Source organism: Gobio gobio (genome assembly GCF_949357685.1).
Source record: "Gobio gobio genome assembly, chromosome: 4".
Classification (NCBI taxonomy): Eukaryota; Metazoa; Chordata; class Actinopteri; order Cypriniformes; family Gobionidae; genus Gobio; species Gobio gobio.
Genome location: NC_137100.1, coordinates 17932205 through 17958726, shown reverse-complemented (window position 1 = coordinate 17958726; position 26522 = coordinate 17932205). Strand labels below are relative to the sequence as shown.

At 37.0% G+C, this 26522-nt stretch overlaps 3 protein-coding genes across 4 annotated transcripts; 1 reads left to right on the top strand and 2 right to left on the bottom strand.

The window, feature by feature from the left end:
• The first annotated feature begins 1263 nt into the window (after nt 1-1263).
• On the top strand, nt 1264-13926 carry rangrf (RAN guanine nucleotide release factor). Of its 2 annotated transcripts, none has more exons than XM_079814563.1 (6): nt 1264-1351; nt 1584-1662; nt 2805-2921; nt 6693-6855; nt 10464-10558; nt 10711-13926. In XM_079814563.1, exons 2-6 carry the CDS (start codon nt 1598-1600, stop codon nt 10820-10822), a joined length of 552 nt encoding a protein of 183 aa, XP_079670689.1. In that variant the 5' UTR covers nt 1264-1351; nt 1584-1597; the 3' UTR covers nt 10823-13926. The 2 variants fall into 2 exon arrangements, with proteins under 2 accessions (XP_079670689.1, XP_079670690.1); XM_079814564.1 differs by having other exon boundaries at nt 1305-1344; nt 10711-13280.
• A 250-nt stretch (nt 13927-14176) lies between these two features.
• On the bottom strand, nt 14177-18254 carry slc25a35 (solute carrier family 25 member 35). Its single transcript, XM_079814557.1, has 5 exons — nt 17636-18254; nt 17134-17199; nt 16725-16877; nt 15006-15140; nt 14177-14831 (listed from the first exon to the last, which is right to left on the bottom strand). Exons 1-5 carry the CDS (start codon nt 18005-18007, stop codon nt 14661-14663), a joined length of 897 nt encoding a protein of 298 aa, XP_079670683.1. The 5' UTR covers nt 18008-18254; the 3' UTR covers nt 14177-14660.
• A 1362-nt stretch (nt 18255-19616) lies between these two features.
• Nucleotides 19617-26198, bottom strand: tmem141 (transmembrane protein 141). The gene is made up of 5 exons (XM_079814662.1): nt 26055-26198; nt 25041-25107; nt 24552-24635; nt 24299-24406; nt 19617-19756 (listed from the first exon to the last, which is right to left on the bottom strand). Exons 1-5 carry the CDS (start codon nt 26106-26108, stop codon nt 19686-19688), a joined length of 384 nt encoding a protein of 127 aa, XP_079670788.1. The 5' UTR covers nt 26109-26198; the 3' UTR covers nt 19617-19685.
• Nucleotides 26199-26522: the final 324 nt, after the last annotated feature.

The following is a 26522-nucleotide window of genomic DNA, read 5'->3' as shown; positions in this document are numbered from 1 at the left end:
AACTATCATCCAATTTCTGGACACACACACACACACTCCTATCGCAGATTTTTTATTTATTTATTGACCTGAGGGAAGGGTTCTGGCAGACCAATCACAGCGCTTGCGGTCCGCGTAGAATTGACGCGTTGTTACATTTTTGGAGAGGTGCGCGTCAGGCTACGGCGTAGGGTACGGCGTATCCAACGCGTCTATGCGTAGGGTACGCCGTACCCTCTGCGTGCACTCGACGCAGAAGTATAAATTGGCCTTAACTCTGAAGCGCGTGCGCCTGAAAGTGTGTCACGTGCAGCGAATAGCCAATCACACGGGACATGGAGAGCGTCAGTTTGATTCACTTCTCGCGAGAGAGCCGCGCAATTCCCGCGATTCACTGCTTTGCTGAGGCTCAAGAGAGTTCCATCAGAGAATGTCTAATATGGCGAGAAGTTTCACTCTCACTGAACTTCCGGCTTCTGAACTGGTTGCAGTTCCTCTCTGATTCCATATGAGGGCGCTCACAGGACGAGTGCAGAATGAATGGAGGTCTATGGCGCTATACCAATAAAAATCCACTTTTCTCAGGATATAATTTTTTATCTAGTAATTTGAATGTTGTATTCGAAAGGAAATGCAAATAAATTACACATTGCTGGGTGTTAGATTTTTTAGAGTCACTTATTTGCTTTAAAAAGTCTTTTAAAGTGTCAATGACGTCATACACATGTACGACCAGAGATACTGCTTAACGGCAATCCTTCAGTCGCTCTGGTGCTTTCGCGCTCTGCACTTTCTTTTCTCTCGAGGCATCGACAACACAGCTGACACAGGTAAATACACGTGCTAGAAGAGTTTTTGTTTTGTTTGTTTCTGGTCCCGCTTCAGATGACACGATGCCATCAAGCGGGATCTCTGGTCGTAATCAGTCCTTCACTGACCAATCAGCGTTCATTAGCAGAATGCTAGCGTGTTATGGACAACAACAACTCAACCTGTAAGAAATCAAAAGGACATAAGTACTCGTTCATTCAACTTTCGACCTAAAACCCATGTTGAACTTGCAAAATCTACAATCATTTCTGAGATTTCTCAACGGCAATCGGGTGAAAAAGACAAATTTAGCCGTCAAGCCCCATTGACTTCCATTCATTTTGCACTCATGGCGATCGCCCCCAGTGGAACTCTGGTGGTACTACAACCAAAATTCTGTACAACAGGGCTTAATAGGGAGTGGGCAGGCTCTCCGTAGACGGGCTCTGGTTCCATCATTTGAAGTTGAAAATAAAAAAAAACACTAGAGGGTGTATGATGTCTCAATTTACATCACATCCGGTACCAGCTGATGGAGGGAAGTCATAGCGGCTGGTCAGTCGTAAGTCTGTTGCATATATTTATGTGGATGTATTGACATGGCCTAGTTTATTAAGTTGATTTCATATGCTTATCTACCTTTGTGATGAAATTACGATGTGTTTAGTTAAAATATTGACGTTGTGTTGAGAACTTTAAAGATGTTGTTTTTTTGACAGCACGTATGATAATAACACTTCAGTAAGTTATACTTTTCTTTGATGTGTTGTACAAAAATGGCTTTATCATTGCAGTGGCGAGCACAGCAATGGCTCGGACTCTGTTTGGCGGTGCTTTATCAGCTGTTATTCCCCTCAATGCCCAGGATATCAGGTAATTAATAAAACAATATATTTCAAGGGAGTAGAAATCAATGTAACTGGATTTCTAAAGTCAATGTACACATGTATGGACACTTATGGGTAACGTAGCAACATTCAATTTGAAATGCAATGTGCAAATAAATGACAATGCGATATGTGAAATGGTATTACTGTATTTAAATGTACATTTTCTAATCCATGTCACTCACAGAACGTTAATTCGATATATAAAAAAAATTCTCGATTGCTAACACCAATTCAGCTAGCACAAAATAATATAACGTGATGATATATTAAGACACATTTCTCAAAACGTTTAACAAATGTTACCCCTTTTCACACACATTCAAATATTCTAAATGATTTCTGCAAAACTACACAAAATGCAGGTTTTTGCTAAATGTTTACAGGTTTAACCATGTTCTCTTCTCATTCATAAAACACAAACGCATAATATAATGAACTCAACTCAAGCATCACAATGTAAACTCTCAAAAAGCACACATTTTGCAATACTGAACAACCAGAATCAAAGAATAATATAAATAGGAGCACTTTTCTTTTCCTCAGTTGTAAGATCACTTTACAGTAGTGTAATGGAAATTAATTTTCCCTAAAGCTCACTGTTTTATTTTACTGCATCTGCACTCTTTGTTGTATACTGTAATAGTAAAATTATTCCTGAGTCCCAATAAGATATTTTTGTTACAGTATTATAAATCAATCACACTAGAGTTCACTGGGCAGGAAAGTAGTCAGTGTATTTGTGTGTCATCTGAGGCCAAAGTTTGATTCTGACAAAAGAGAATGTTTTTGACTAAAACATTAGATTTTGATGTGACAGTTTGAGGTTTGTACAAAGTTGGTGTGTAGTTCTGAGAAAATTGTGAATTATTTCATGGTTTGTTTGTTAGCAATCGAGAAAATACATCAGTTGCTTTGTAACTGCAAACAGCCCGTGAGTATTGATAAATTAACTATATTATTTGGTGGAAAAATTGTTTGTTTGTGATTTATTTATATTAATAAAAGTCAGCTTTTTTATCATATTGCGGTTGCCGCCATTGTTTTTACAACCACCTGTAGGTATGCTTGCTGTGACTTTAATTAAGTATTCAGTGAACCCATCATTCTCTTCCCTACTGTCTGCAGTGAACTGAGGCAGATCCCTGATAATCAAGAAGTGTTTGCTCACTCTCAGACTGATCAGAGTATCATCATTGAACTGCTGGAGTACCAAAGCCAAGTGCTGGGTGCTGAAGCAGCGAGGTAACATGTACAGACTTGGATTAAAACACATAGGAACCTGGTGCTTTAGGCCCCTTTCATAATAGCCAAAATATTTTCTACCACAGTGATAATTTATTTTATTTATTTTTGATTTTTTTTATCAAATCTTAAACACGCATAGATACTATGAGTTTGTAAACTAAGTATTCCAGGCTACAACACATTTAAAGCATAAAAGCTCTAACGCCAGATATGAGGTTAAAGCAAACGGGTTTCCAGAAACCGCAACAACCTTTGTGCATATGTATGCCATAAGGAATTTACTTATTTTTATCATAAGAAGGTCTTCTTTCTGGTCCTAGAAGAAGAGAATCATCAGGGCTGGACTGGGGCTAAAATTCATCTCATCTGGCCCACACGTTCCCCTATAAATGTGTTCCTGGGGTTAAGGCGTTTAAATTGGAATAAATGAATAAGTAAATGACAGAAACAAATAATATATATTTTTGAGTGTACTGCAAATGTGTTTAACAATTTTAACATTGCATTATATTGCAGGCTCTTATTGAGTTAATATTTTACTTACTATACCAAAAAGTTGCATACCAAAAACAAAAGAAATATGGTACAACAAGGTTTATTTGTGTAACAAAAGTGTAGGAAGTGTAAAAATAACTTCAGGAGTGGGAAAAGCCAAAAAGGGAATCAATCTACACTCACCTCAAGGAAAGAAACCCAATATTTAATATAAAGCCAATAATAGTAACAATAACAGTAAATACTATAATGCCACATTTCTACAGTGTTAGTAACTGCATGGTACATTTTTATAGGGGTGATGCTGTGTAGATTCAAAATGAATTACCTCGATACTTAAAAAGCCTCAAGCTAGTTTCGTCAGCGCTATGGGGGAGACGGTCCAGCTGCTCTCGAGCTGTGACTGTTGGATATGGGTACAGTTTAATCAGACAGTGCCGTTTCATCACTTGACCTTTTTTGGTTTTGTTTCCCATGCACAGTAAATAACAACATTTAATATGTGGGGGCGTGGTGGGGTTTTAGGAGGGGCATTAGGAGAACACCGAAGTAATATTTCTGAAAGGGGGGCCTTAATGACAGAATTTACATTTTTGGGTGAACTACCCTTTCCACTATGGAATCCTAAACAAGATTTTGTAATTGTTTCCCATGCACAGTAAATAACAACATTTAAAATGTGGGGGCGTGGTGGGGTTTTAGGAGGGGCATTAGGAGTACACCGAAGTAATATTTTTGAAAGGGGGGCTTTAATGACAGAATTTACATTTTTGGGTGAACTACCCTTTCCACTATGGAATCCTAAACAAGATTTTGTAACAAGTATCTTAACCTTTTGGAGCAACAGGGCATGTCAGATAGAATTTTAAAGACACCTCAACATCGCCAAAGGCTATAGTACTGAAAATTAGCAACAATACTATGCTTAAATTTTTTAAAAATCAATTTATTACAATTATTGTCGAATCAATTTAATGAATGCTTGCTGAAAGTACCATTTTCTTTTGAAAAAGAATCACACTGACCCCAGACATTTTAAATTTTGAATGGTAGTCGAAATATATAATAACGTTGAGAACCACTGGTCTAGAGATCATAGACCGTAAAAAAAAAATATATGGACGTAGTGTCTGTGATGTCACAGGCAGTTTCTGAAGAGCATTTTTGAAACCTAAAGCCGGCAGTCGCCATCTTGGCAGCGTGTCACCGTGCGTCACTCGATAACTTTAGTGCTGTGTTTTTTAAATGCTGTGTCATGCACGAGACATTGCAAAAGATGTGAGATGCAAGTGCAATGATTAAAGGATTAGTTTACTTCAGAATTAAAATTTCTTGATATTTTACTCACCCCCATGTCATCTAAGATGCTCATGTCTTTCTTTCTTCAGTCGAAAATAAATTAAGTTTTTTGAGGAAAACATTGACAGATCATGTCGCTAGATAAGACCTATTCCTTGGCTGGAATTGTGCAGAGCCCTTTGAAACTGCATTGATTTGGACCTTCGTCCCATTGGTTGCCATTGAAGTCCATTATATGGAGAAAAATCCTGGAATGTTTTCCTCAAAAAAACTTAATTTCTTTTTGACTGAAGAAAGAAAGACATGAACATCTTAGATGACGTGGAGGTATGTAAATTATCAGGAAATTTTGATTCTAAAGTGAACTAATCCTTTAAAGACGTCCATCAAGTGTGTTTACATTGAACAATGGTAAAGTAACGGTTACGCAGTGGAATGGAATAGCACGTTCTATGTTGAAAGGCTGTGAAAACTTACATAACGCCAGATTGTCTGGTGAAAGACAATTACTCACTGGGAAGACACTTTTCGCAGACGAAGTCCCACTGAGTGAATCAACTGAGAAAGGCATTAATTTACATGTACTCCCCTTCCCCTGAGTTTCCCACATCCGACTCCTCTTCATGCTGAGAGATCATCCAAAATCTGTGTGATTTGGATGTAGGTTCTCACTGTACAATACTATATGTGTTTGATATCGTTTGAAATGTCTCGGTGCAAATGGTAAAAATATCTCATAACCACATAAGTATACAAGAAGTTAATAAGAGTTTTTAGAGCTTAGAGCTATTTTACTCATGATGGTGGGTGAGGCTTTTGGAGCCATTTGGTATCTTCTTCCGAACCAGGCAAATGGGAACTTGATCCAATTTGAATTCCCTTTGTTATCATGCATTTCCATTTGAAAGAGGTTTAGGTCTGGTCTGAGTTACTTAAAGCGATACAGCAATGAGTTCAGGGCGCAATACTATTAACAAGGTTGGCCCGTAACACAGAAAACGCTCTGTGTTACGTAATATTCAAAAAGTCAGGAAATCTTTCACTTTTTAAGCTATTTCGGAATAATTGATGTTATGTATGAATTATCTTTGAATTGATTATGTAATTGGCATTATACATTTACCTGACTGTTAATAAAATTTTTACATTTTGATCCTTTCTGAATTACTCTAATTATTAACTATCTCCAGTACGGAACGATATAATTGCAACAAAAGGTTAAAACAGAATGATTAAATGTATGATTAATTATCAAATATAAATGACTAAACAACCAATTGGCATTCTCTTCTAAATTCGACAACTATGATAAATGGAGTCAGATTAAAGATATATTAGTTATAAATCCATTCTACCCAGCTGGAGACACGAACGTGCAAGCGACCTTCACCGTGGTTCGTTACCGATCCTTGGAGCGAATCCAGCGGCCTTACAATGTGAACTGGTCCTTACATAGGTAAAGACAGGTTGAATGAAAGATTTCAAAAGGTCACACAGGTTTGGATATATTAATAACACAAAGAATAGAATAACTCCAACCTGCAACCGTCAACACTGGGGCTTACCAACTCAGTGCATATTTCTGCAGAATTTAAATGTTTCTGGGTCATATGGAGGCTGTTGAATGTATATAAGGCACATAAAAATAAAAAAAACAATTGTCCAATGTTGTCATAAGGTCATTGCCAGAATGCCTGCCTGAAAAACTTGTTAGTAATGTTGTCTGTGTTCACTGGAAACATTTGGAAATAAATTGTTGAATATTTTCATAATGTAGATAGATAGATAGATAGATAGATAGATAGATAGATAGATAGATAGATAGATAGATAGATAGATAGATAGATAGATAGATAGATAGATAGATAGATAGATAGATAGATAGATAGATAGATAGATAGATAGATAGATAGATAGATAGATAGATAGATAGATAGAATGTAAAAATGATTTCTCTGGTCTCTATTGTGACAGGTATCACTTTGAGGATGTGGCTGCCAGTAATAAGGCGGTAGAGAATGGCTCCTGGGAAGTCAGGGGGCTGGAGCAGCTCTCCCAATCAGAGCTGTCAATGCAGGAATGCAGCTCTGCCTGGCTGCTGTCTGGAGCTCAGCTGGTCTCTAAATTCAATGAGGAGGTACATCTGTAATCCTTTTTACAATTTGTATTACTAATTTGCATTTGTAGTGGAAATGTTTTTGTGTCCCAGACAATACTAAAGGACCATAATTATCTTTTCAAAAACAAGTGCTGTGTCCTAATGCATCTACATATACTATGCCATAAAAATGTGTACTGTTTTGAGAAGAAAACCTACATACTTTTGAGTGTGTAGCAGAATAGTCACATTACTTAGTCACATTCATCCTGTCACCGTTTAAACGGCCCTGTCAATCATCTTGTCACAGTTGAAATCTTCCATAATCAATTTAATTGGATTCGAGAGCACGAGCTTAGTAGCATGTTGATCTGCCAATCGTGGGTCTTTTATGAGGAGAACTCTCATGTTTTTGCAATTTGCATAACGATGCATTTAAAAGTTAATGACCAAATGTATCTTTATAAAAGTTCATAATGCTGTTCCAGATTAAATATAATGTGGATAATGATATCTTTTCATCACGTTAGAAACAGATGATTTATTTATTTATTTAGCTAGTTAGTTAGTTATTTAGCAAGCTTGTTAGTTAGTTAGCTAGCAACGCCTCCGGCCAGCTATTTCGGGCATCCAAGACCAAGTCCTATCTATTTGAACGGGGGAATCCTGAAATCTCAAAAACTGCTTTACAAACTCATAATTAAATAACATATTTAAAATCAGCAAAAATAAATCTGACATGAACTTTCCTATTAATGTTGTTTCTCATGCTCAAATAGCGTTACAAAAAGCGTATTTTTCAAGCTAGACCAGCCAATGCCCTTGTGCAGTCTTAAGCGCGAGTCCTAGGTTTCTATAGGAACCGGAACTTCTAATGGCAGATGCAGTGACGCAATGACTTTACGCAATCAGTGATTGGCTCTTTTACTAAGAAGGCGTGACATATTCCGCCATATTGCGTGTTGCAGTTTCTCCCCTTCATAAATAATAGGAGTGAACCATCTTTATGGATCTATAGTCTTTGATATTAATCACTCAAAGCCCTTTATCTAAACCTCTGTACTTAACTGTCGGTCTCGCACATCCGCCATGTTTTTAGTTTAAGAGATTTTATTAGTGTTTGTAGTTGAATCCTCTTCCAACGGGCAGTGGGTTGTGGGCATTATTAGCTGTTAGAGTGTGCACGGATCTGCACTTCGGATTCTAACCGGGAAAAAGTAGACCAGGGGCCCGTTTCAGAAAGGAGGTTAAGTGAAAACTCTGAGTATGTTAACCCTGAAATAAGGGAAACTCTGGGTTTTCAGTTTCAGAATGGGAGGTATGTCAAACCCGAGAAAGCAGGGTAAGTCAAGCCCGTTTCTAAAAGAGAGGTAACTTATACTCAGAGTCAGTTACCAGGATAACTTACTCTGTGAACCTAACCTGGTCAGGAGCAGGTTTTCTTTGGTAAACCCAGAGTTTCTTTCAGTCACCACCCCTTTTTTAAAGCGCCAGCTGTGTTTAAATAGTTTATTCATTCATTCAAACTGCACAAATGCTTTTTTACTAAGTATTTTGGTCGTATTTCAAGTACAAATATCAACAAATTATAAATGTAATCTAAATCTAAAGTAAGCGAAGTTTACTTAAAACAAATTAAATTATCTGCCACTTGACAAAAATACATAGTGAGAAAAGCATTCTTTGCAGTGGAGGTACATTCATTCATTGCTTATATTTTCATCATGGGGACACTGTCAAAGTGACAAAAATGGCATGTCCTTTTATACAGGAAGGATCCTGACGTTCACTTGATTAACCTCTAGAAGTAACCTGATAATTAGAATTTCCTTTAGGATTTCCATTGGTTGGACGCATTGATGACGCTCATATTCCCATCATCACACTTTCTGAAAACGGATTACTGTATGGAATGGAAGGATGCTGCCAGATGGTAGTACAAGATATATGCCATAACCACCACCACAGCTGTTAAATACATTTATTTACAATTTTTATGGTCATCTTTATTTCCTACAAATACTTTATTCTTTTTCCTGTTGGATGTTAATATTCTTCCTCCATCTCCTCTTCATCTGTCAGTGGTGCTGGTGTTTGGCTGGCCTGAGTAGAAGTAAACTGTTTAATGTCATTACCCTAATTAATAAATGTAACAAGTGGGATCAGAGAACATTTCATTATGTGAATAGAGCATAGACCCTTTTCACATTTATGGGTTTCTCAGAACGGAAGTCGTCATAGGGTTAACTTTTATAGCGGTGAATGAAAGAATAAATTAAATATATATATTTTTTGTCCCTATTTGCTGAAATAGCAAAAGAAAAACTCCACAATAGTGATTTAACAACTTTCAAAAAGAGGGAAAAAAGAGTGAGTTTGATAATGGAAGTGGAAAGAGAGAAAGATGTAATTTTTCACCATCACTCCCATAGACACTGTATTAGAAACACTCTCACAGCAGCGGTAACTTGTGTTTTGTAATTTGATGCAAAAGTAATATAATACAAAGTATTAGTGTTATAAATGTACATACATTTAAAAAAAATAATAATAATACAAAAAACGTTGCAGGATTTACGATATTGATGACCATTAAAACACGTCATCACTGTGAAAAGGGTCTATGTGGGAAAAGCTGCTGCACATTGGACACTGAATGATATTTAATTAATATGTCAAATGTTTGTAAAGTCATTAAACCAACACCCATGAAAATTTTATGCCTAAAGCTTTACCTGATTGAATTATGTTTTTATTTTTCATTTTTAGCTGCTGCCACATTCTTTTTTTGCCTTTTGGATACCATGAAAATTAAACTTAATTAAAATAATTAAGAATTAAACTTAATATTGACCCGGAAGTTTGCAAACATCTTTTTGTTGGGTGCTGTTGCCATGCTGAATCGTAATTTCGGAGCTCCATTGATCGTGGCTTTTCATAGTTGGAGTGCATGTGCTTAACTCAGAGTCAGTCTACTCAGAGTTGATTGAACTACCTCAATTCAGCTGTTCTGAAACCCAAAACTCAGAGTTTCCCATCTCAGAGTAAGTCAACTCAGAGTTCAGGTTTAAACTCAGAGTTGGTTGAACCTCCTTATTGAAACGGTCCCCAGGTCTACCAGATCCATTGTCTTATCTTTGCAATACTCATTTCAACATACTACGATTTGGGACACACTGATTCTAATTTTGAATACTAATAGGACGGATAGTATGCAAATTGGGACCCCAGCTTAGGGTTCTAATTTTAGGAATGAGTAAAAATAACAGTCCAATAAAAAAGGAAAAAGCCATACAAGCACAAAGGCCATACATAAACACAACTTTTAATTAAGACGCAACAAAAACAAATACGTTAACTTCAGCATGCCTAACACCAACATGCAGTGACATTAGAATGATTGCTACAGCATTTAACTTCCTAGTTCTTTCTTAAGATCCTGTCACAGTTCACTTTTGCTTTGACCTCATGAATTTCCTCATCTATAAGTAATGATTCACATGGTTTCTGTGGGTGGTTCAGGGTTTTTTTGGGATTGAAAAACCTTAGTTGAGCAACTGTATAACTGCTGACACCATACTGGCAATAATTCCTTTTTATGTTAAGATTTATGCCTTTTATCTGCTTGAATTCCATTTTTTTTACAGGCAAAGAACACTGTGAACATTCACTTGAGCTTGTTCCGCTTGCCGCAGTACACTACTGACATCTTAGTGACATTCAATGATCCTGTTTGTATCAAGTGAGTTTAACATACAGGCTGAAGTCGCTCCACTCCGAAATTTTCCTCATTAAAAATGTTCCCTGTACACTGGAGGATTACCTAGATGTCTTAAATTAAATGATTATTATGCATTTATACACATGGGTTTGATTGAAAATCTTCTCTTTCAGTCCCCTCAGCAGCAGTGCCATTGGAAATGTGGCAGCTATACCGTGGACACTACAGGACTTCCAGGCTGTTCTGCAGTCTGTCTGTCTACTTGACCCTGGAGTGTTCGGGTAGATTCTTCATGCATATTATTAAACACAAGAGAGTCTAACTTCCATTATGAAATACTTTTTTTCAGAAGCTTTTAAAATTATGCATTTACAATGGCCGAACGGGTTAAAACAAAAACTTCACAAAACCCAAAAAGCTAGAGTCTCTATAAAATATTTTCCTTGTAGTGCAAGGCTTAGCATTTGTCTAATTTATAGACGAGGCTGTGCAAATAAATAAAGAAATCTTCAATTATTCATGAGTAAAAAATAAATGCAATTCTTACAGTTTTTTTTATTCGCTTTGGTACTATTTTCACAAGTAAGGTGTACATTTTCAAAACTCTTAGTGCAAAAATCCAAACTGCTCACACTTGTAACACAGCTCGTCATTCTTTCAAAACCTGATCTCATGCTTTCATTCAGTTGCACATATTTTCAGTCCACATAATCATTGTTTCAAACACAAGATTATTATAATATGTAATGAGAACATTTGGTTTAATCACCGAAACACGACAGTATGATCTTCTTTCAGTTTAGTACTTTAAACAATCAGTTCATCCAACAGAAAACAATGCAAGATACATGTTTCAAATTTCCTTCGTTGCTGAATTATCTACAGTAACACAGGCTACATTTGCCTCATTAGAAAATACACTTACATTACCTAACTTATGTAATTTAATCCATAATGTTTGTAATTGTATTATTCAGTGTTATCAAAAGGTGCGATGAAGTTATGACACAGCCATGAGGTTCTGTGCTATAACAGAGTTTGCTGCCAATAAATGTTCTCACTGTACCACATGACTGATTCTATAATTGAGCTTTTTAAGGGTGTTACAGTAATGTGGCAGACTCTACCATGGTCATCTGTTTACAGTATCATATGGCATACATACTGTAATGTAAAATGCTGTATTTGATGCCATCTCTTGCCCTTCTTCTGATTTCTGATCAGTCTGATGTTACACCGTCATTGACTATTTCCACTCCCTTATACTCTTATAATCTGTCTGGGTATACGTAGGCGTAATGGTTACAAGCTATACAAACTGTATATTCTCTCCCCTTACACTAACACTAACCCTAACCCCTAAACCTACCCATCACACAAAACTTTCTGCATTTTTACATTTTCAACAAAAACAACACATTCTGTATTTATAAGTTTCCTCATGGCCATGGGGACAAAAAAATGTCCCCGCAAGGACAAGGATTTAGGATATTGCCATTTTTATGGGGACATTTTGTCCCCATAATGTAGAGTTTACCAGGCCACACACACACACACACACACACACTTTGACAAAGTAGTTATAATCTAAGATAAATCGCTTGTAATGTAAAAAGAATTCATTACATATGGTTATCCATATCGGAAATTGCAAACAAAGTAGAAACTATGTCTATATAATCAATATCTATAGAAATCTATAGGTGTACCAAATGATTCATTGATTAACCATTAAGATCAGTTGGATTAAATAATAGACAAATGTTTTAAAGTGAACGAGAAGAGATGCAAATCAAAAGTTTGATAGTAAGAGCTTTATGAAAGGCAGTTACTGTGAATGAAACATTTATAAAGAGGAAACACTTATTTTGTGTAGTGAAAAGGATACTTTGTAGTTTTGTGTATTGTATTAACACATTTGAAAATATGCTGAAATGTTTGAAAAAAGTCCACTTTTGATGATCTGTTGTGATATTAGCACTATGAGTTTTGAAAATGTACACCTTGGTTGTGAAAATAGTACCAAAGCGAATAAAAAAAACTGTAATAAGAAAAACATTGTTTCTGAATCCTTCTCAAGTTGAAAACCAACGTTTATTTGGCTCAATGCAAATTTATGCCGATTCATTCAGCAGCATTTCTTTGGAGTTTTCTTGATGTAATCAAAGGTTTGCAGTCATCATTGTCTTTTTGTATGCTGATTCAGACATCTCTATTACTTGACCACAAAACTAATGTTTAACAACTTTTCTGTGTTGAAACTCTGAAATGTAAAACACTTTCACCCATTCATCAACTTTCCTATCATTCTGAAAGAGATTTCCTATCATTCTTTAAGACATTGATTTTCTTATTTTGCCTAAAGTATTTGGTCACTTAAGTCACACTTAATGTTAGAATATCAGTGCATTAGATAACATCAGACCATGTGACTTTTATTTTAAAGGGTTACTTCACCGATTAGCATTAAGCTTTGTATCAGTAGAAACCCGGTAGTATATTCGAATGATCGTGTACTGGGCAAGTGATGTATCCGGTAGGCGTGGCTTGGGAGTGGCCTCGTAGGGCAGCGAAGCAAGTGCATTCTGGGAGTTGTCTTCTTTCATCCATATGAGCAAAAAATTTATTTTCTTGCTTTTCTCAGTCTAGAAGGCACCAACTTCTAAAATAATTTTACATTTCTACTACAAAAATGACTCCATTTAAATACACATTCATCTTTCCAGTGGTGAAGTACCCCTTTAAAGAAAAATAGTACAATCAAAACATATGGGTAACTATCTTTATAAATCCATGTAAAATGATTAACAGTAAAAAAGAAAAAGATGTATCATTATTCCCATGCTGATGTCACTTGATGGTTTGATTTAATACAATGACATTCAGAAATTTCTGAGTGTGCATTAAGTGTGTAAACCTGTTTTAGGATAAGATGATCAGTGGTGTATTTGTACTTAAAACAAGGACATGCTGCAGTGTTAATGTCATGTTTATAGTAAATCAAATAATTTATTTTCAAATGATATACTGTCATATGTTACAGAAATATGCAACTAAATATTTAAAGTCTTACATAATTTAATGCAGATAATTCATTATTAAAGCATCAAAATGAATGAGTTCATACACTTTCAGTAGAGCAAAATTAAGGCAAATTGTTACCATTATCCTGTGTCCCATTGAATAGTGTCTTAATGTCCTAATATTCAAGGACATTTAAAGGCATCAGCAAACAAGTGGGAGAATTTTTTATTCCTAATGTTATGTGTTAACCATTCGGTTTGAATGCAACTTCATTCTAACTTCTAACTACTCAAAAGGAAGTCTTTGTCCTTTCAGTCATGATTAATAATTAGCAGCAAGAATAAACAGCTGTCAAGCAAAGTCACAAAATGAAAATACTATTTTGTGTTAGTCATTCTACCACAATCTCTGTGTGAGAACTAAACATTTACAGTACATCATGTGATTCATATATGATCAAACAAAACAGTTCAACTGAATCTGATCCAGTGGATCATATTGAATCTTTAGGAAAGGGTTCAAAAAAAAAAAAAAAAATTATATATATATATATATATAATCTTTTAAAAGAATTAATCATTCAGTCAACAGTCACCCAATCAGGATTCAGGAAATGAATTAGCATAATTAAAATGCACACAACTTTAATTCAACCAGTGAGTTTAGATATATTATGCTTCGATTAAGCCTTTTGCAAAACTTTGCTGGAGTGTGATTTATAAGAAAATAACGAACTAATTTTTCCATTCTTCTACATACAGTACATCCTAAAGGAGTTTTATGGTTAATACCAGTCACTGCGCAGCTCCCATAGCGAATTATTTTTGTTGCATAGCAACATTGTTATATAAGGAAGTACTTCTAGATGAAGGTTGCCAGTTGAAGATTGATGTTTAATAAAATAATGGTTTAATATGTAGTAACTGCTTTATAAAAGCAATAAGGAACTTGAGGCCATGCTGCATTGAGAGTATAGTCATTCTGCTGTGTGTTGTGTGAGTATATTCAAAATATAGCAAGGGCCTTTTATACCTTAGTGCTTGATTGCGTCTTTAATCCGCTAATCAGATATTTTGCTGATGCAGGCAATAACAAAACGCTAGCTGTAGCTATGGTACAAAGTGCGCAGCTCATTCCAGAAAAGCAGAGAAAGGATGGTATGAGGTCCAAGGCGGAAGTAGGAGGCTCCAAGTCCTTTATACAAACCACTCATCCCTTCCTTCTTCAATGTCTTCGAGAAACAGTCTACGAAACTTCTGTACAATACACCCTGCATGAGGAAAGTACGGAGAGTGAGATAACGGTCTTGTTTTACCGGTTTTAGCACTTTGTAGGTGAAAATGGATATGCAAGTGTGTAATGCAACCAAGGACACAATATGCTAATAATTACAGTAAAAGTTTGCAAATAAATTTCTGCATGTTGACAGTTGCTAAGTGATCACCTTGCCAAGATGATCCACAGGCTGGTTGTAGAGTCGAGTGCTGACCACATCAAACGGAGTCATAGCTAATACAACTACTACACTGCTGATCATACCAGCACTCAGAGCTATTAACCAGCTGCCCTCAGAGAACACCTACAAATACAGAAAGGAAATTAAACAGATTACTAACAAAACAGAGAATGCTTACACAATTCAACTGTTTTCTTCAACAGTTAACAGTTTTAATAGAAATAGTTTACTCAAAAATGACAGTTCTGTCATCTTCTAAAGATATTGCTTGTTCTCTACACTTGCCTTCCATGCAAGTAAACATCACAAACTCTTCTGTGAACTGGTGATGTTAACAGAACTGTACTTGTAGCATCATTTCATATATCTGGGGAAGTTTTTGTAGATTTGTAACACCAGTGGAATTGTTTTGCCAATTCTGAGCTCACCATCAGAATCTCCAACAATACATGTATGTATTTATACACCTGTTACAACTAAATAAATCAGTTTCTCATGACTTTTCGATAAAATAACATTACCATTAACTATAGGCTGGGATAACCAGTTTCATATTTAATTTCCTACACTTTATAAATGTCTCCAAACTGACACAGAAAACACCCTTGTGTTCACCATTGTGGACAACATGAGTAATAGTAACATCAAGTAACTGTCGAATAACTTCCACAATGGTCTTAAACTGTATCCACGGCATAGCCTAATGCCCTAAATACAAGGTGTTTGCTTTAAACATGTGTTTCGGGACACAACTGTCTTTCCTTTGTTGACATATTTCCTTTTGAAACAGAAAGGTATATAGAAGGTGAAGTTAGTCATCAAATTTTGTCTGTTTATGCCAGTGGTTGCAAAACATACAATGTTGATATTAATATGTTGATAAAGAGAATATGCCAAGGGTGTGCTAGTAGGTGCTGTGCAACACCATTGTTTCCTACAATATTTTTAGTCATGGCAGGTGTTTTGAGGGTGGGGGCGGGTGGGGGAGGGGGCATCCTCTTTCAAGAGAGCATTTTATTGGAGAAAAATATGTGTATGCTGCTTATGTCAAACATCAATAGTCTTGGTCCGTTTTCCATGAAAAGAGGCTCCATGAAAGGATTGTTTTGTCAACTTCTATAAGTGCACTTGCATATTGATAACCTCGAAGCTAACTTAATGACTACATAAAATGTTTGATTTAATGGGGTCCTTAAAGGCTAAATGGAAATCTATATGTTGAGGATGTTGAGAAATGTTACAAATTAATTAAAAGTTGACTGCCATGAAAAAAGCTGTTTTAAACATTGGCCCCTGTACTGTCCTTCAAAGACACATTATGACTGAGTTGGATAGCTAAGGCTACTTTACACAGTCAGTGTTTGGGGAACTGACAATATTTATTAACGGGCCAGTTACATAAACAGCCATTATGTTAAGACTGTGTCTTAAGAACTAGTATGACCAACTAGCAGTTAGTTAAGGGCAATCATCTTACTTTTCGGTATCAAATTAGAACATCCATCTACGTTTTTATGTAACTGACTAAAAGTTATGAACAGTCTTGATGACTAACTTGTAAGACTAGTTCTGGCAGTTTATGCAACCTGCCCCTGGTGTTATGCTTTACAGTTTAAAGGAGCCACTTCAATACTACTGTACAGATGTCAAACACCCCTCTTCTATTCTCACTGTGAATGACTCCCAGCTGAAGTGAAATATGCTTACCTGTAGGTCAGTGATCAGCTCTTTAGAGGCAGAGAAAGTAGAGAGCTGAGCAGCTGACCCCACACTGACCCTTGGGACCGCTGCGCTTGCCCCCCTCCACAAACCCAGAATTCCATGCTGTTTGTGGATGGCCAATAATGCATGCATCATTCCCTGACAGAAAGAAAAGCAAAAATATACAAAAGAAAGATATAACAAACTGGAAATATTTTTGGGATTTAGATTCAAGCTGGTTCCTATTACCACTGATGCAAACAAAACTGCCTTTGAATACCACAAATGCAGTGGGACATTACAAAAATCTCTACAACCCTAGGATCAGTAAACTTAAAGATAAAAGTTCTCACATCACATTCAAAGAAAAAAAAGATGTTATAGATGTTACTGTGAGATCCCTTTATTAACTTACCTTGTGCTTATACTGGTGTCCAACTGCAATTGAGGATGTGGATTGACTCTGGAGATGTGTCTTTACCTGAAGGAAATACAAATGGAGAGTAGGTAACCTGCAAGTAAATTAAAGACATGGTACTTTTTGTTCATTTTGGAGCACCATCAACTTTCAGTGTATGGAAACCAAAAGCATGGAAAACATTCTGATTCCTCATTCATTAGCCTACTCATGCTTTTTGTGCATTTATAAATATTTGTATAATATATATATATACCGGTATATATAAAATTAGTTATATAAACATGTATCCTAACTGTAAGCTTCTCATTTAGCTAATCAATATAGGCTCGAAACTATCCATTTCGTTCTCTTCGTGGTACGGTAGGTAGTTCACTTTTCTATTTCCGCTCTTTTGCACTCTTATGTTCATGATATTCAGAGTACACAGGTTCTCTTCACTAACCACGTGTTTAATCCATCTATTACAAGACAGAAAAGCAGACAGCTTGTTACTCACCAGGTAAATAGGGCTGCCCATTACAGCGCCCACCACACCGGCAATGGCCCCTGACACTGTGCTCTTCGCAGCGCTGACCCTTCCGTCCGTGTGAATGTAGCCCATCGACTCGATGACGGCGTAGGACCCCAGCCGGACCCCATTCATAAAAAACTGATAAACCAACCCGGGAACCAAACCTTTCTGAAGACCAGCCAGTCCGTCTACTTTGCCTATCGTGTAAAATGCGTGAAATACGTTCCTGTAATACACCTGGTAGGTTCCTCGGCTTTTAAGCTCTCCTTGCAATTGCATTCGAGTTTTGACAACCTCCAGCGGGTTTGTAAAAAAGCAAGCGCCACACGCAGAGACGCCGCCGAGAACGAAATCCATGTTTCAATCGCGGAATGCCCGGAAACAGGTGATGGACAGGCTGTTTAGTTTGACTTTCAACTAGAAACAGTTTAACTTTTTTTTAACAGCCTGTGAATAATAGAACATATTAATAAAGTACTTATTACGATAACTGACAAATAATTTTACAGTGCCATATTTAAGAAGCAGAAGAATATCTTTTATAATCCTCCTCCCAGTCATGCGATGCGCGTGGACATTTTGCTGATGTCAGATTGCATTCGCCAGGACACGCCGGGCGTCTATCATCCCAACACGGCCCTTTTAACCAATCAAAACAAAGACATTGCCCCATCCTTTGTTACATGTCCAGTGATTGGACAGTTGTTACACCCCCTGCTACTATCCACCATGCCTGCCCTAGGATGGATAGTATGCACATTGGGACACAGGCACCGTCAGGCCAACATGACATCATGACTTTGCGTAAACATACACGCCACTTTCTAAAGCCAAATGGCGTGTTATCTGTACGCATTATGTGCTATCCGCCGTGTCATTCCGCGTGTATGTGTACGCCGAAACGAACCATTATCTCCGCGTGTATGTCTACGCCGTGTGATTCCGCGTGAATGTCTACGCCGTGTGATTCCGCGTGAATGTAAATGGATTTATAAACATACTAAATTATGTTTTTTTTTTTTCAAAATGTAAAAATGCAGAATGTTTCTTGTGAAGGGTTTAGGGGCAGTGTGTGTGTGTATGTGATGGGTAGGTTTATGTGTAGGGGGATAGAATGAAACGGCGTTGATAAACACGCTAAAAAGCGATTATGCGTCTTGATAGCACGCCAAAATGGCATAGCGAATTGGCGTGTCATACATACGCTATTTCATGAGATCAGTCTGATCAGGCAGTTGATGGGCACCCCAACTGTCATTACACAAAGCTTCCTTCTGTAAAGAATATTCAGCAACACTTCATGTTTTTGTTACATATACTTAATATAGTAATAACAGTAAATGATGCACAATCACAAGCAACTAATTCTAAACCAAAATCTAACCTTGTACTGGTAGCCTACATGTTAATTAATATCACTCCGTACTTATTTGTGTAATTACATTGAAACAGGTAAACGTTAAAATGTGTAACAGAATGTTCATTATTAATGTTTAATAACTTAGATTTTTATTCTAAAAACTACGAACAAATATTTTTACATATAAAGTAGAACATAACTAATAGTAACATCTGCTAATGTTACCAACTTATAAACTAAAAAATATACAAAATAACAGACCAGTAGGACAAAGCCACATGTACTCCTCTGTACTTAAAATGGCTCAAACCCACTGTAATGCTATCCACTTGAGATACAGTATTGTTTCTTTACATAAAGGAACAAATATGTGCCTCTGTCTTTTGTATCTCAAAGGACTGATATTTGTAACTGTTGCAGGATGACAGATCCTTGTCTGGTGGACTCCGATCAGTAATCCAGATTTTTATTAAGATCTTCTAAATGAAAACTCAATTAATACCAAAATATTTTATTTCAGGTTCATCATGCTAGATGACTATACACTCCTTTCATAGAACTTTTGATTGTGTAAACCAGACGGAAAGAAAGCAAAACAATCTTAAATATCATTTATTACTTGAAACATACACACTATATATATATATATATATATATAATTATAATTCTTTGAGCTCATTCCATCACATCCCCATATCTTGTGACTTTGGGATCTGCAGGTGTTGCAGGAGTTTGTGGTGCTTCCTCTAGGGAGAATAATAAAGAAACAATGATCAGATTCCTCCATCATGAAGTCCAAAATATATCCCCAAAAGAACTTCTCTTTTTGTGAAGAACATAATGAACCTTTTTTCCACGGTGTCTGAACCTTTTGTGCATTGGAAAAGTTCCATGGATGTGGAAGGTTCTTCATGAAACCATATATTTTTATATTTAATAGACATGAAATACTGTTTTGACCAAAAAAATATCTACAAATTCTTTTGATAAATAGATATCAGATCATCAGAAAAGAAAATCCAGTACAAGAAAATGACCAAGCAACCCAAATGAACACAAAAATATTACTAAAATAATTTATATAGAAATATTTATCTGCAATTCAATTTACTTTTAAATAGCTTACATACACCGATCAGGCATAACATTATGACCACTGACAAGTAAAGTAAATAACACTGATTATCTCTTCATCACGGCACCTGTTAGTGGGTGGGATATATTAGGAAGCAAGTGAACATTTTATCCTCAAAGTTGGGGTGCGTTCCATTCGACAGGGTCCCTACGCACTGCTCCCTACTCCCTGAGCACGGTATAACAGTTGAATAGGCTTATTTTTACTGACAATAATCGCTCATTTGGAACGCCCTGCAACGTCATCAAAGAAAAGCAAAGACGGGGTCGCGCAGATTATGATATAACAAATTAATATTGTAATTTACTTAACTTTCAAATTTAAATCCATATAATAAGTATATACATTTACAAAACACACAGTATGTATCTAAAAAATATGATCAAAAAAATAGTTTTATTAGTTAAGTTGTATTGACTATGAACACATTTGAAGCTGTATTTTCATATTGCTGTCATTCAATATGAAAATACATTTTGATTTGGTTAACTATGTTTAAATGTAGGCTATTATTAATCAATGGTCTTTGTAGTGGTCTTGTGGTGAACATCAGGTAGGATGGCATTCCAGAGACCAGTTTATGGCAAGGCCCCTCTCTAACTACCGGTGTGGTGGAAGATGTGCCACACTGTGATTGGACCCTTGGTGAATGAACATAAACAAATGATCAGCAACATCAGATAAGATGCCAAGACAACTGCCAGACACCTCTTACTGGGCAGGAAGGGGGACCTTCTGCACCCACCACCACCAAGGAGAGGACTCTCATTGGTCTAAAAGTTGACTTTAACCACCAAACTCATTCCTAAGGTTTAGGCAAGAGCTGCCATAAAAATTCCTTCAGGACCTCCTGGATGCAGCAGCAAAAGAGAGGCCACAGAGATATATCTAAATCCATTCATACACATGTTTGGAGGCCTTAAATGTATATAAACTGCAACTCATCCACTTCATCTTCACACCAAGCACTGTTTATGTTAATGGTCATAGACTGTAAACACAACAGTCCAAGGGACAGATCCATTAACAGACAAACAAATGTGTGGACGATGACTTAACCGTTTCTTATCATATTTGGTCTCTTTCTGTTCCATTTGATGCCTTTTATATTTTAAAAGAGGCTTGGTAAAGAAATAATGCATGGGTAAAACATTAAAAGACATTATCTTGACATGGCACTTTATGCTATGCAAATGAGTTCCACACTAGGGTGGGAAACATCGGGGCTACTTCGGACATCAGTAGCCAATCACACTCCAGGATCGGAAAGGCGCTGGATTTCAATCTCCTCCTCATCGGAAAGGGATAAATAGGTCCCCCGGGTAGACACACCCTTGTTCTGCGTTTCTAACCCGACGGGGAAGGAGACACTAACAGACACATCACGTCCTGAGTTTCTGACCTGACGAGGAAAGAGACTACAAGACTGTTGAGGTTAAGCTTTTGCGAGCAAAACCTTTTATATTGCTTTTGGCTGCACTCTAGCTGTAAGAAGGATTCTCTCACTGAGAGATCTTATCTGACCCTTTCGACGACTCCAGCAGCACAGCCCGGTCCACCAAGGACCTCTGCATCGGCAGACATTGTCTGTCCCACACGGCTCCTCAGTGACGCAGCCAGCCTGCAACGGACCCTGTGAAGATTCGACTGACCCAGCTGCCTGGTCCATTTCCTAAGGACCCTCTCGGCGCAACCAAAGTTCTGCATCCTTCAGCCCAGCGTGGCAACGACTACTGGATCGCAGCTCTGCGCCTCCCCACTGCACGCTACCCGCATAACCAGTGGAAGACGTCTCTACTGCCGGACCGATCACCCGACTGTGTGGAACGTAAATATAAACTTACCAAACCTCTGTCTAGAGACCTTGGCATTAGTTTATACATGCAGCCTATGTTTTCTAACCTGCTTAGATAACAGTTACCGGAGGTCAGCTTGTTACAAATAATAGGTTTATTATTTGTTTAATGATAAATAAGCATTTATTTATCACCATTCGCTAGAACCATTAGGTGGTTTCCATTATAAGCATTCCCATACAATTCTCTTCCATTGCTACATTCTGTTCAACAGCATTGCATATATCCATTCTGTGTTCACATCATTTATCAGTTTATTGTTTCATTCATTACTTTTATTTTTGGTTATTAGTTTACTATCCTTTAGAAGTGTATATTAATTACTAGCATTATTAATCATTGAAGTATTTACTCTTGCATATCTATTGTTAATAAACTTCATTCATTTTATTACACTGTGTCTTCATTTTGTTGATGATCAAAGACTCTACTAGTTATCCAGACTCACAAATCCTTCAGATAAATCAGCTGACCAACTCCCTCTAATTTACATTCATTCTGAATTATTGAACAGCTCCTTTGAGAGTGTTCTTATATTGTTAAGATAGTGTTCTTAGCTGGTGCCCCGTATCAAAAAGGGGGAGGAGTCATCTGATACACTCATAACCACACCTTAAGTGACACGTGATCTAAAAATCACTGACGTCATCGGTGAATTGAGTAATAATCACTACACTTTGTAGTGGTCTCATCTCGTGCACTTTCTTTTCGAAGTGCAGCTACATAGTAAACATTCCTTAGGTAAATAAAGTAAAATATAAAAAAAAATACAGCCTTCAGCTGCTTCACAACACTTAATTTGTTTACATATTCATAAAATATAATATGCGAATGTAACAGTTATTGCCATAAACATTCATAAATACTCTAGTTTGTATAATAACTATGAATATTCGAATGCTATTAACTCCTCCATCGCAAAGCTGTTTAAAAACTCTTTCAACGGCTCTGCTCCATCGTGAGTTCAGACCGGTGATGTGACGCGCAATGACAGTTGGGTTTTTTTCATTCTCCACTTCCTGTGAAGTGATGTATCGATGTTCCCTTCTTCCCTACGCCGTTCGCAGTACCCTTCGAACTGAACATGTTCGCTCCCTTTGGATTGGAATCTCACTTGAGATGGCGGAATACCCTCTGAAGTCCACTTACGGTCGAATGGAACGTACCCTTGATGTGTTAGAAGCAGGAAAAATGGACAAGCGTAAGTAATTTGAGTGAGATTGGCCAAATTGTGATGGCTAGATGACTAGGTCAGAGCATCTCCAAAACTGCAACTCTTGTGGGGTGTTCCCGGTCTGCAGTGGTCAGTATCTATCAAAAGTGGTCCAAGGAAGGAACAGTGGTGAACCGGCGACAGGATCGGCGTGGCCATGGCCAACGCGGCCAAGGCTCAATGATTGAGCTCAAGGCTCAATGATGCTCGTGGGGAGCAAAGGCTGGTGAGTGTGGTCCGATCAAACAGACTCAAGTTAATGTTCTGATAGAAAGGAGTCAGAATACACAGTGCATCGCAGTTTGTTGCGTATGGGGCTGCATAGCCGCAGACCAGTCAGGGGGCCCATGCTGACCCCTGTCAAAAGCGCCAACAGTGGGCACGTGAGCATCAGAACTGGACCACAGAGCAATTGAAGAAGGTGGCCTGGTCTGATAAATCACATTTTCTTTTATATCATGTGGATGGCCGGGTGCGTGTGCATCGCTTACCTGGGGAACACATGGCACCAGGATGCACTATGGGAAAAAGGCAAGCCAGCGCAGGCAGTGTGATGCTTTGATTGCAAAATTGGTTCAGGAATCGTTTGAGGAGCACAACAAGTTTGAGGTGTTGACTTGGCCTCCAAATTCCCCAGATCTCAATCCAATCGAGTACCTATGGGATGTGCTAAACAAACAAGTCCGATCCACGGAGGCACCACCTTGAAACTTACAGGACTTAGGATCTGCTGCTAACATCTTGGTGCCAGATACCACAGCACACCTTCAGGGGTCTAGTGGAGTCAATGCCTCGATGGGTCAGGGCTGTTTTGGCAGCAAATGTGGACCAATACAATATTAGGTCATAATGTTATGCCTCAGTGTATATAGCCACAATGTAATATGTCTTCCCTTGTCTCATCAATTAAAAGTAACATGTTCTTTTACTTCTGTATTAAAGGTTTTGTATCTAATAAAATCAATACTGAAATACTCCAGTTGAGACCCAAGATGGCGCCAAATAGCTATTGTTACTTGCTTTGGCATAAAACTAGAGAAATTACGGAGGCTTTTATACTTATAAATTACAACTAAATACTTACTAGGAGAGTTTCTGTCAGGAACATTTCCTGTCTCAAGATATAACCACAAGTCTGAGCACTTCATGGTTTCCCAGCGAGTTACTGAATAGCTGAATACTGAGGAGGAAACTGTGAAGGCCAAAGGAAAGAATAGCTTGCAAATAATTTTCTTTATAACATTTTGAATTAAGCCTACACACAGTTTAAGAAAAAATATGTGTATTTCAGTTAAGGGTCTTCTCTGGCATGATCCTCAAAAATGCATCAGACTTACCAATAGATACTAGAAGGTTCCACTGAAGGGGATATGGGATTATTTTCTGAAGTGCTCGCTGTGCAAAAAATAAACCCGCTGTGCCTGGTTGAGGATAGTTAAGTTTTCACCCAAAGCCAAAGGATAAAAAAAACAACGTTTGTTAATAATAATTTTCACAACTCCAGGACATAATGGGGTTGTCAGACTCAGGAATGGTTTATACAAGTATTTTTGTCTCAAATGTTTCTCCTGAAAATCCTTATAAAAAAGGTACAGTATGATACACAGAGAAGACATGTAAGATTACAAGGGTGTGTTTTATAAGTAGAAAAATCTGATACACAAAGAAACTGATGTAAAGAAAGATGAAAATATTAATTTGATCTCACCACAAATATTGAAAAGAATACCATCTCATTTGTCAATTACTTTCACAAACTGTCACAAATCACAAATTGTTCAGACATATCAGACATAACCACTTCTTAATGTGAACATGACACTTACCCAGTATGAAGCTTGCTGTGCCTTTCATAAAGGCATAAGACTGACAGGCTGCGTACTGCTGCAAACCCTAAGGATAGTGAAATATAATCACCATGGAATTAAGATGTAAGCATATAGGGAAGAATGGGGCTAGTTGTCACAATGGCTATATCAATAGTCTTTGAGTCAAAAGCCCAGTAGCATAAATGAGTTTTCTGTATCAGTAGTCTTAAATGACAGTTTCAGACATCTTACTGTTTTAAATAAACAATGGTTTTTTTTGGTAAATTTTCCAGTCAAATTTTATTTACATTCAGACTGAACCAGTAGGCCTTTCTGTGTGTTTCTTTGTTTGCATGTTCTCCCTGTGTCTGCATGGGTTTTCCCCACAATCCAAAAACATGCAGTAGTAGAAAGATTTTATACTTCATTTAACAAAATGGCAACCAGCTGTTTATTGACAATTTAGAGATTTCAGAAAAATACATTTATATTCTGTGAAATTACATTTTTCTTCATAAATCACAGACTAGTTGAAATACACTATTCATCTTTTGATACAAGAAACCAATATAGGTGCACACTACAGTGCACTAATTAATAATACAATTTAAATATTTTCACTAATAAGGACAAGATAATATTGAATTAAATGCAAGAAGTCAAGAGTGCTACAATTGCCAATTGTAACAGTGTTTGGGGCAATTTTAACACTGAAAAATAAGTCATATTAACCCATTGTATCTCAAATAAATGCCTACCTTAAAGTAGTCACTTTACTGCTGTAGTATCTAATAATTAAGATTTTCTTTGTATATGGTTCAAATTCTTTTAGATGTCAGGCATGCATTCAAAAAGCAAAAGTCTATTTCTATTTTTGCAGAAGACTAGACAACTATTCTAGAGGTAACTAGATTTTAATTACTTAAATATATATTTTACTCAAATACATTAATCAGCTGATGATAATATATTCACAGACTATGGTTATTGCATTAAACCCAAATATAGCGTTACAATATGAAACATACGCACCGGGTGCTTTGCTACAACCGCATCATCAACTTTAGTGAGCCCAAGGTTGACCATCCCGCTGCAATTATGGACTGTAACCTCCAAACTGGTGTGACCACAGAGGGTTTCAAAACGGTTTTGTTGTTGTTGTGTAATTTCCGCATGTGCACAGAAGAAAATGTGAAAGGAGTTGCAAGATACAGATTCTCTCACAGTGACCTCTTATGGACTGGAGACGTTAATGCATTTGACTAATTATTGGACCAATAAAATAATCACAAACATTTGTTTTATTTATTACTAAGACATCAAAACTCTTATTTTATCTTTTTCCAGAGCTGTATAATGTCATAGAGGTACTCCATTTGTAATGCGAGTTTGGTTTGTGATGGTACTTGGTATCGTCTTCCTCTTTGCTGACTTTGGGCATTCAAAACAGTTTTAATCCTGAAAAAAAAAATATATATATAAAATTTAATAAATGCATTT

Bases quoted from the DNA above. Each gene is read 5' to 3' on its own strand.
- rangrf (XM_079814563.1), top strand. From the start codon at position 1,598: ATGGCTCGGACTCTGTTTGGCGGTGCTTTATCAGCTGTTATTCCCCTC. The intron at 1,663-2,804 runs GTAATTAATAAA...TACTGTCTGCAG, and splicing joins CTCAATGCCCAGGATATCAG to TGAACTGAGGCAGATCCCTG. The intron at 2,922-6,692 runs GTAACATGTACA...CTATTGTGACAG, and splicing joins CTGGGTGCTGAAGCAGCGAG to GTATCACTTTGAGGATGTGG.
- slc25a35 (XM_079814557.1), bottom strand. From the start codon at position 18,007: ATGGATTTCGTTCTCGGCGGCGTCTCTGCGTGTGGCGCTTGCTTTTTT. The intron at 17,200-17,635 runs GTGAGTAACAAG...TATTTCCTTCAG, and splicing joins TGGGCAGCCCTATTTACCTG to GTAAAGACACATCTCCAGAG. The intron at 16,878-17,133 runs GTAAGTTAATAA...TCTTTCTGTCAG, and splicing joins GACACCAGTATAAGCACAAG to GGAATGATGCATGCATTATT.
- tmem141 (XM_079814662.1), bottom strand. From the start codon at position 26,108: ATGGTCAACCTTGGGCTCACTAAAGTTGATGATGCGGTTGTAGCAAAG. The intron at 24,407-24,551 runs GTAAGTCTGATG...TGGCCTTCACAG, and splicing joins GAACCTTCTAGTATCTATTG to TTTCCTCCTCAGTATTCAGC. The intron at 19,757-24,298 runs GTAAGTATTTAG...TATTCTCCCTAG, and splicing joins TCCTGACAGAAACTCTCCTA to AGGAAGCACCACAAACTCCT.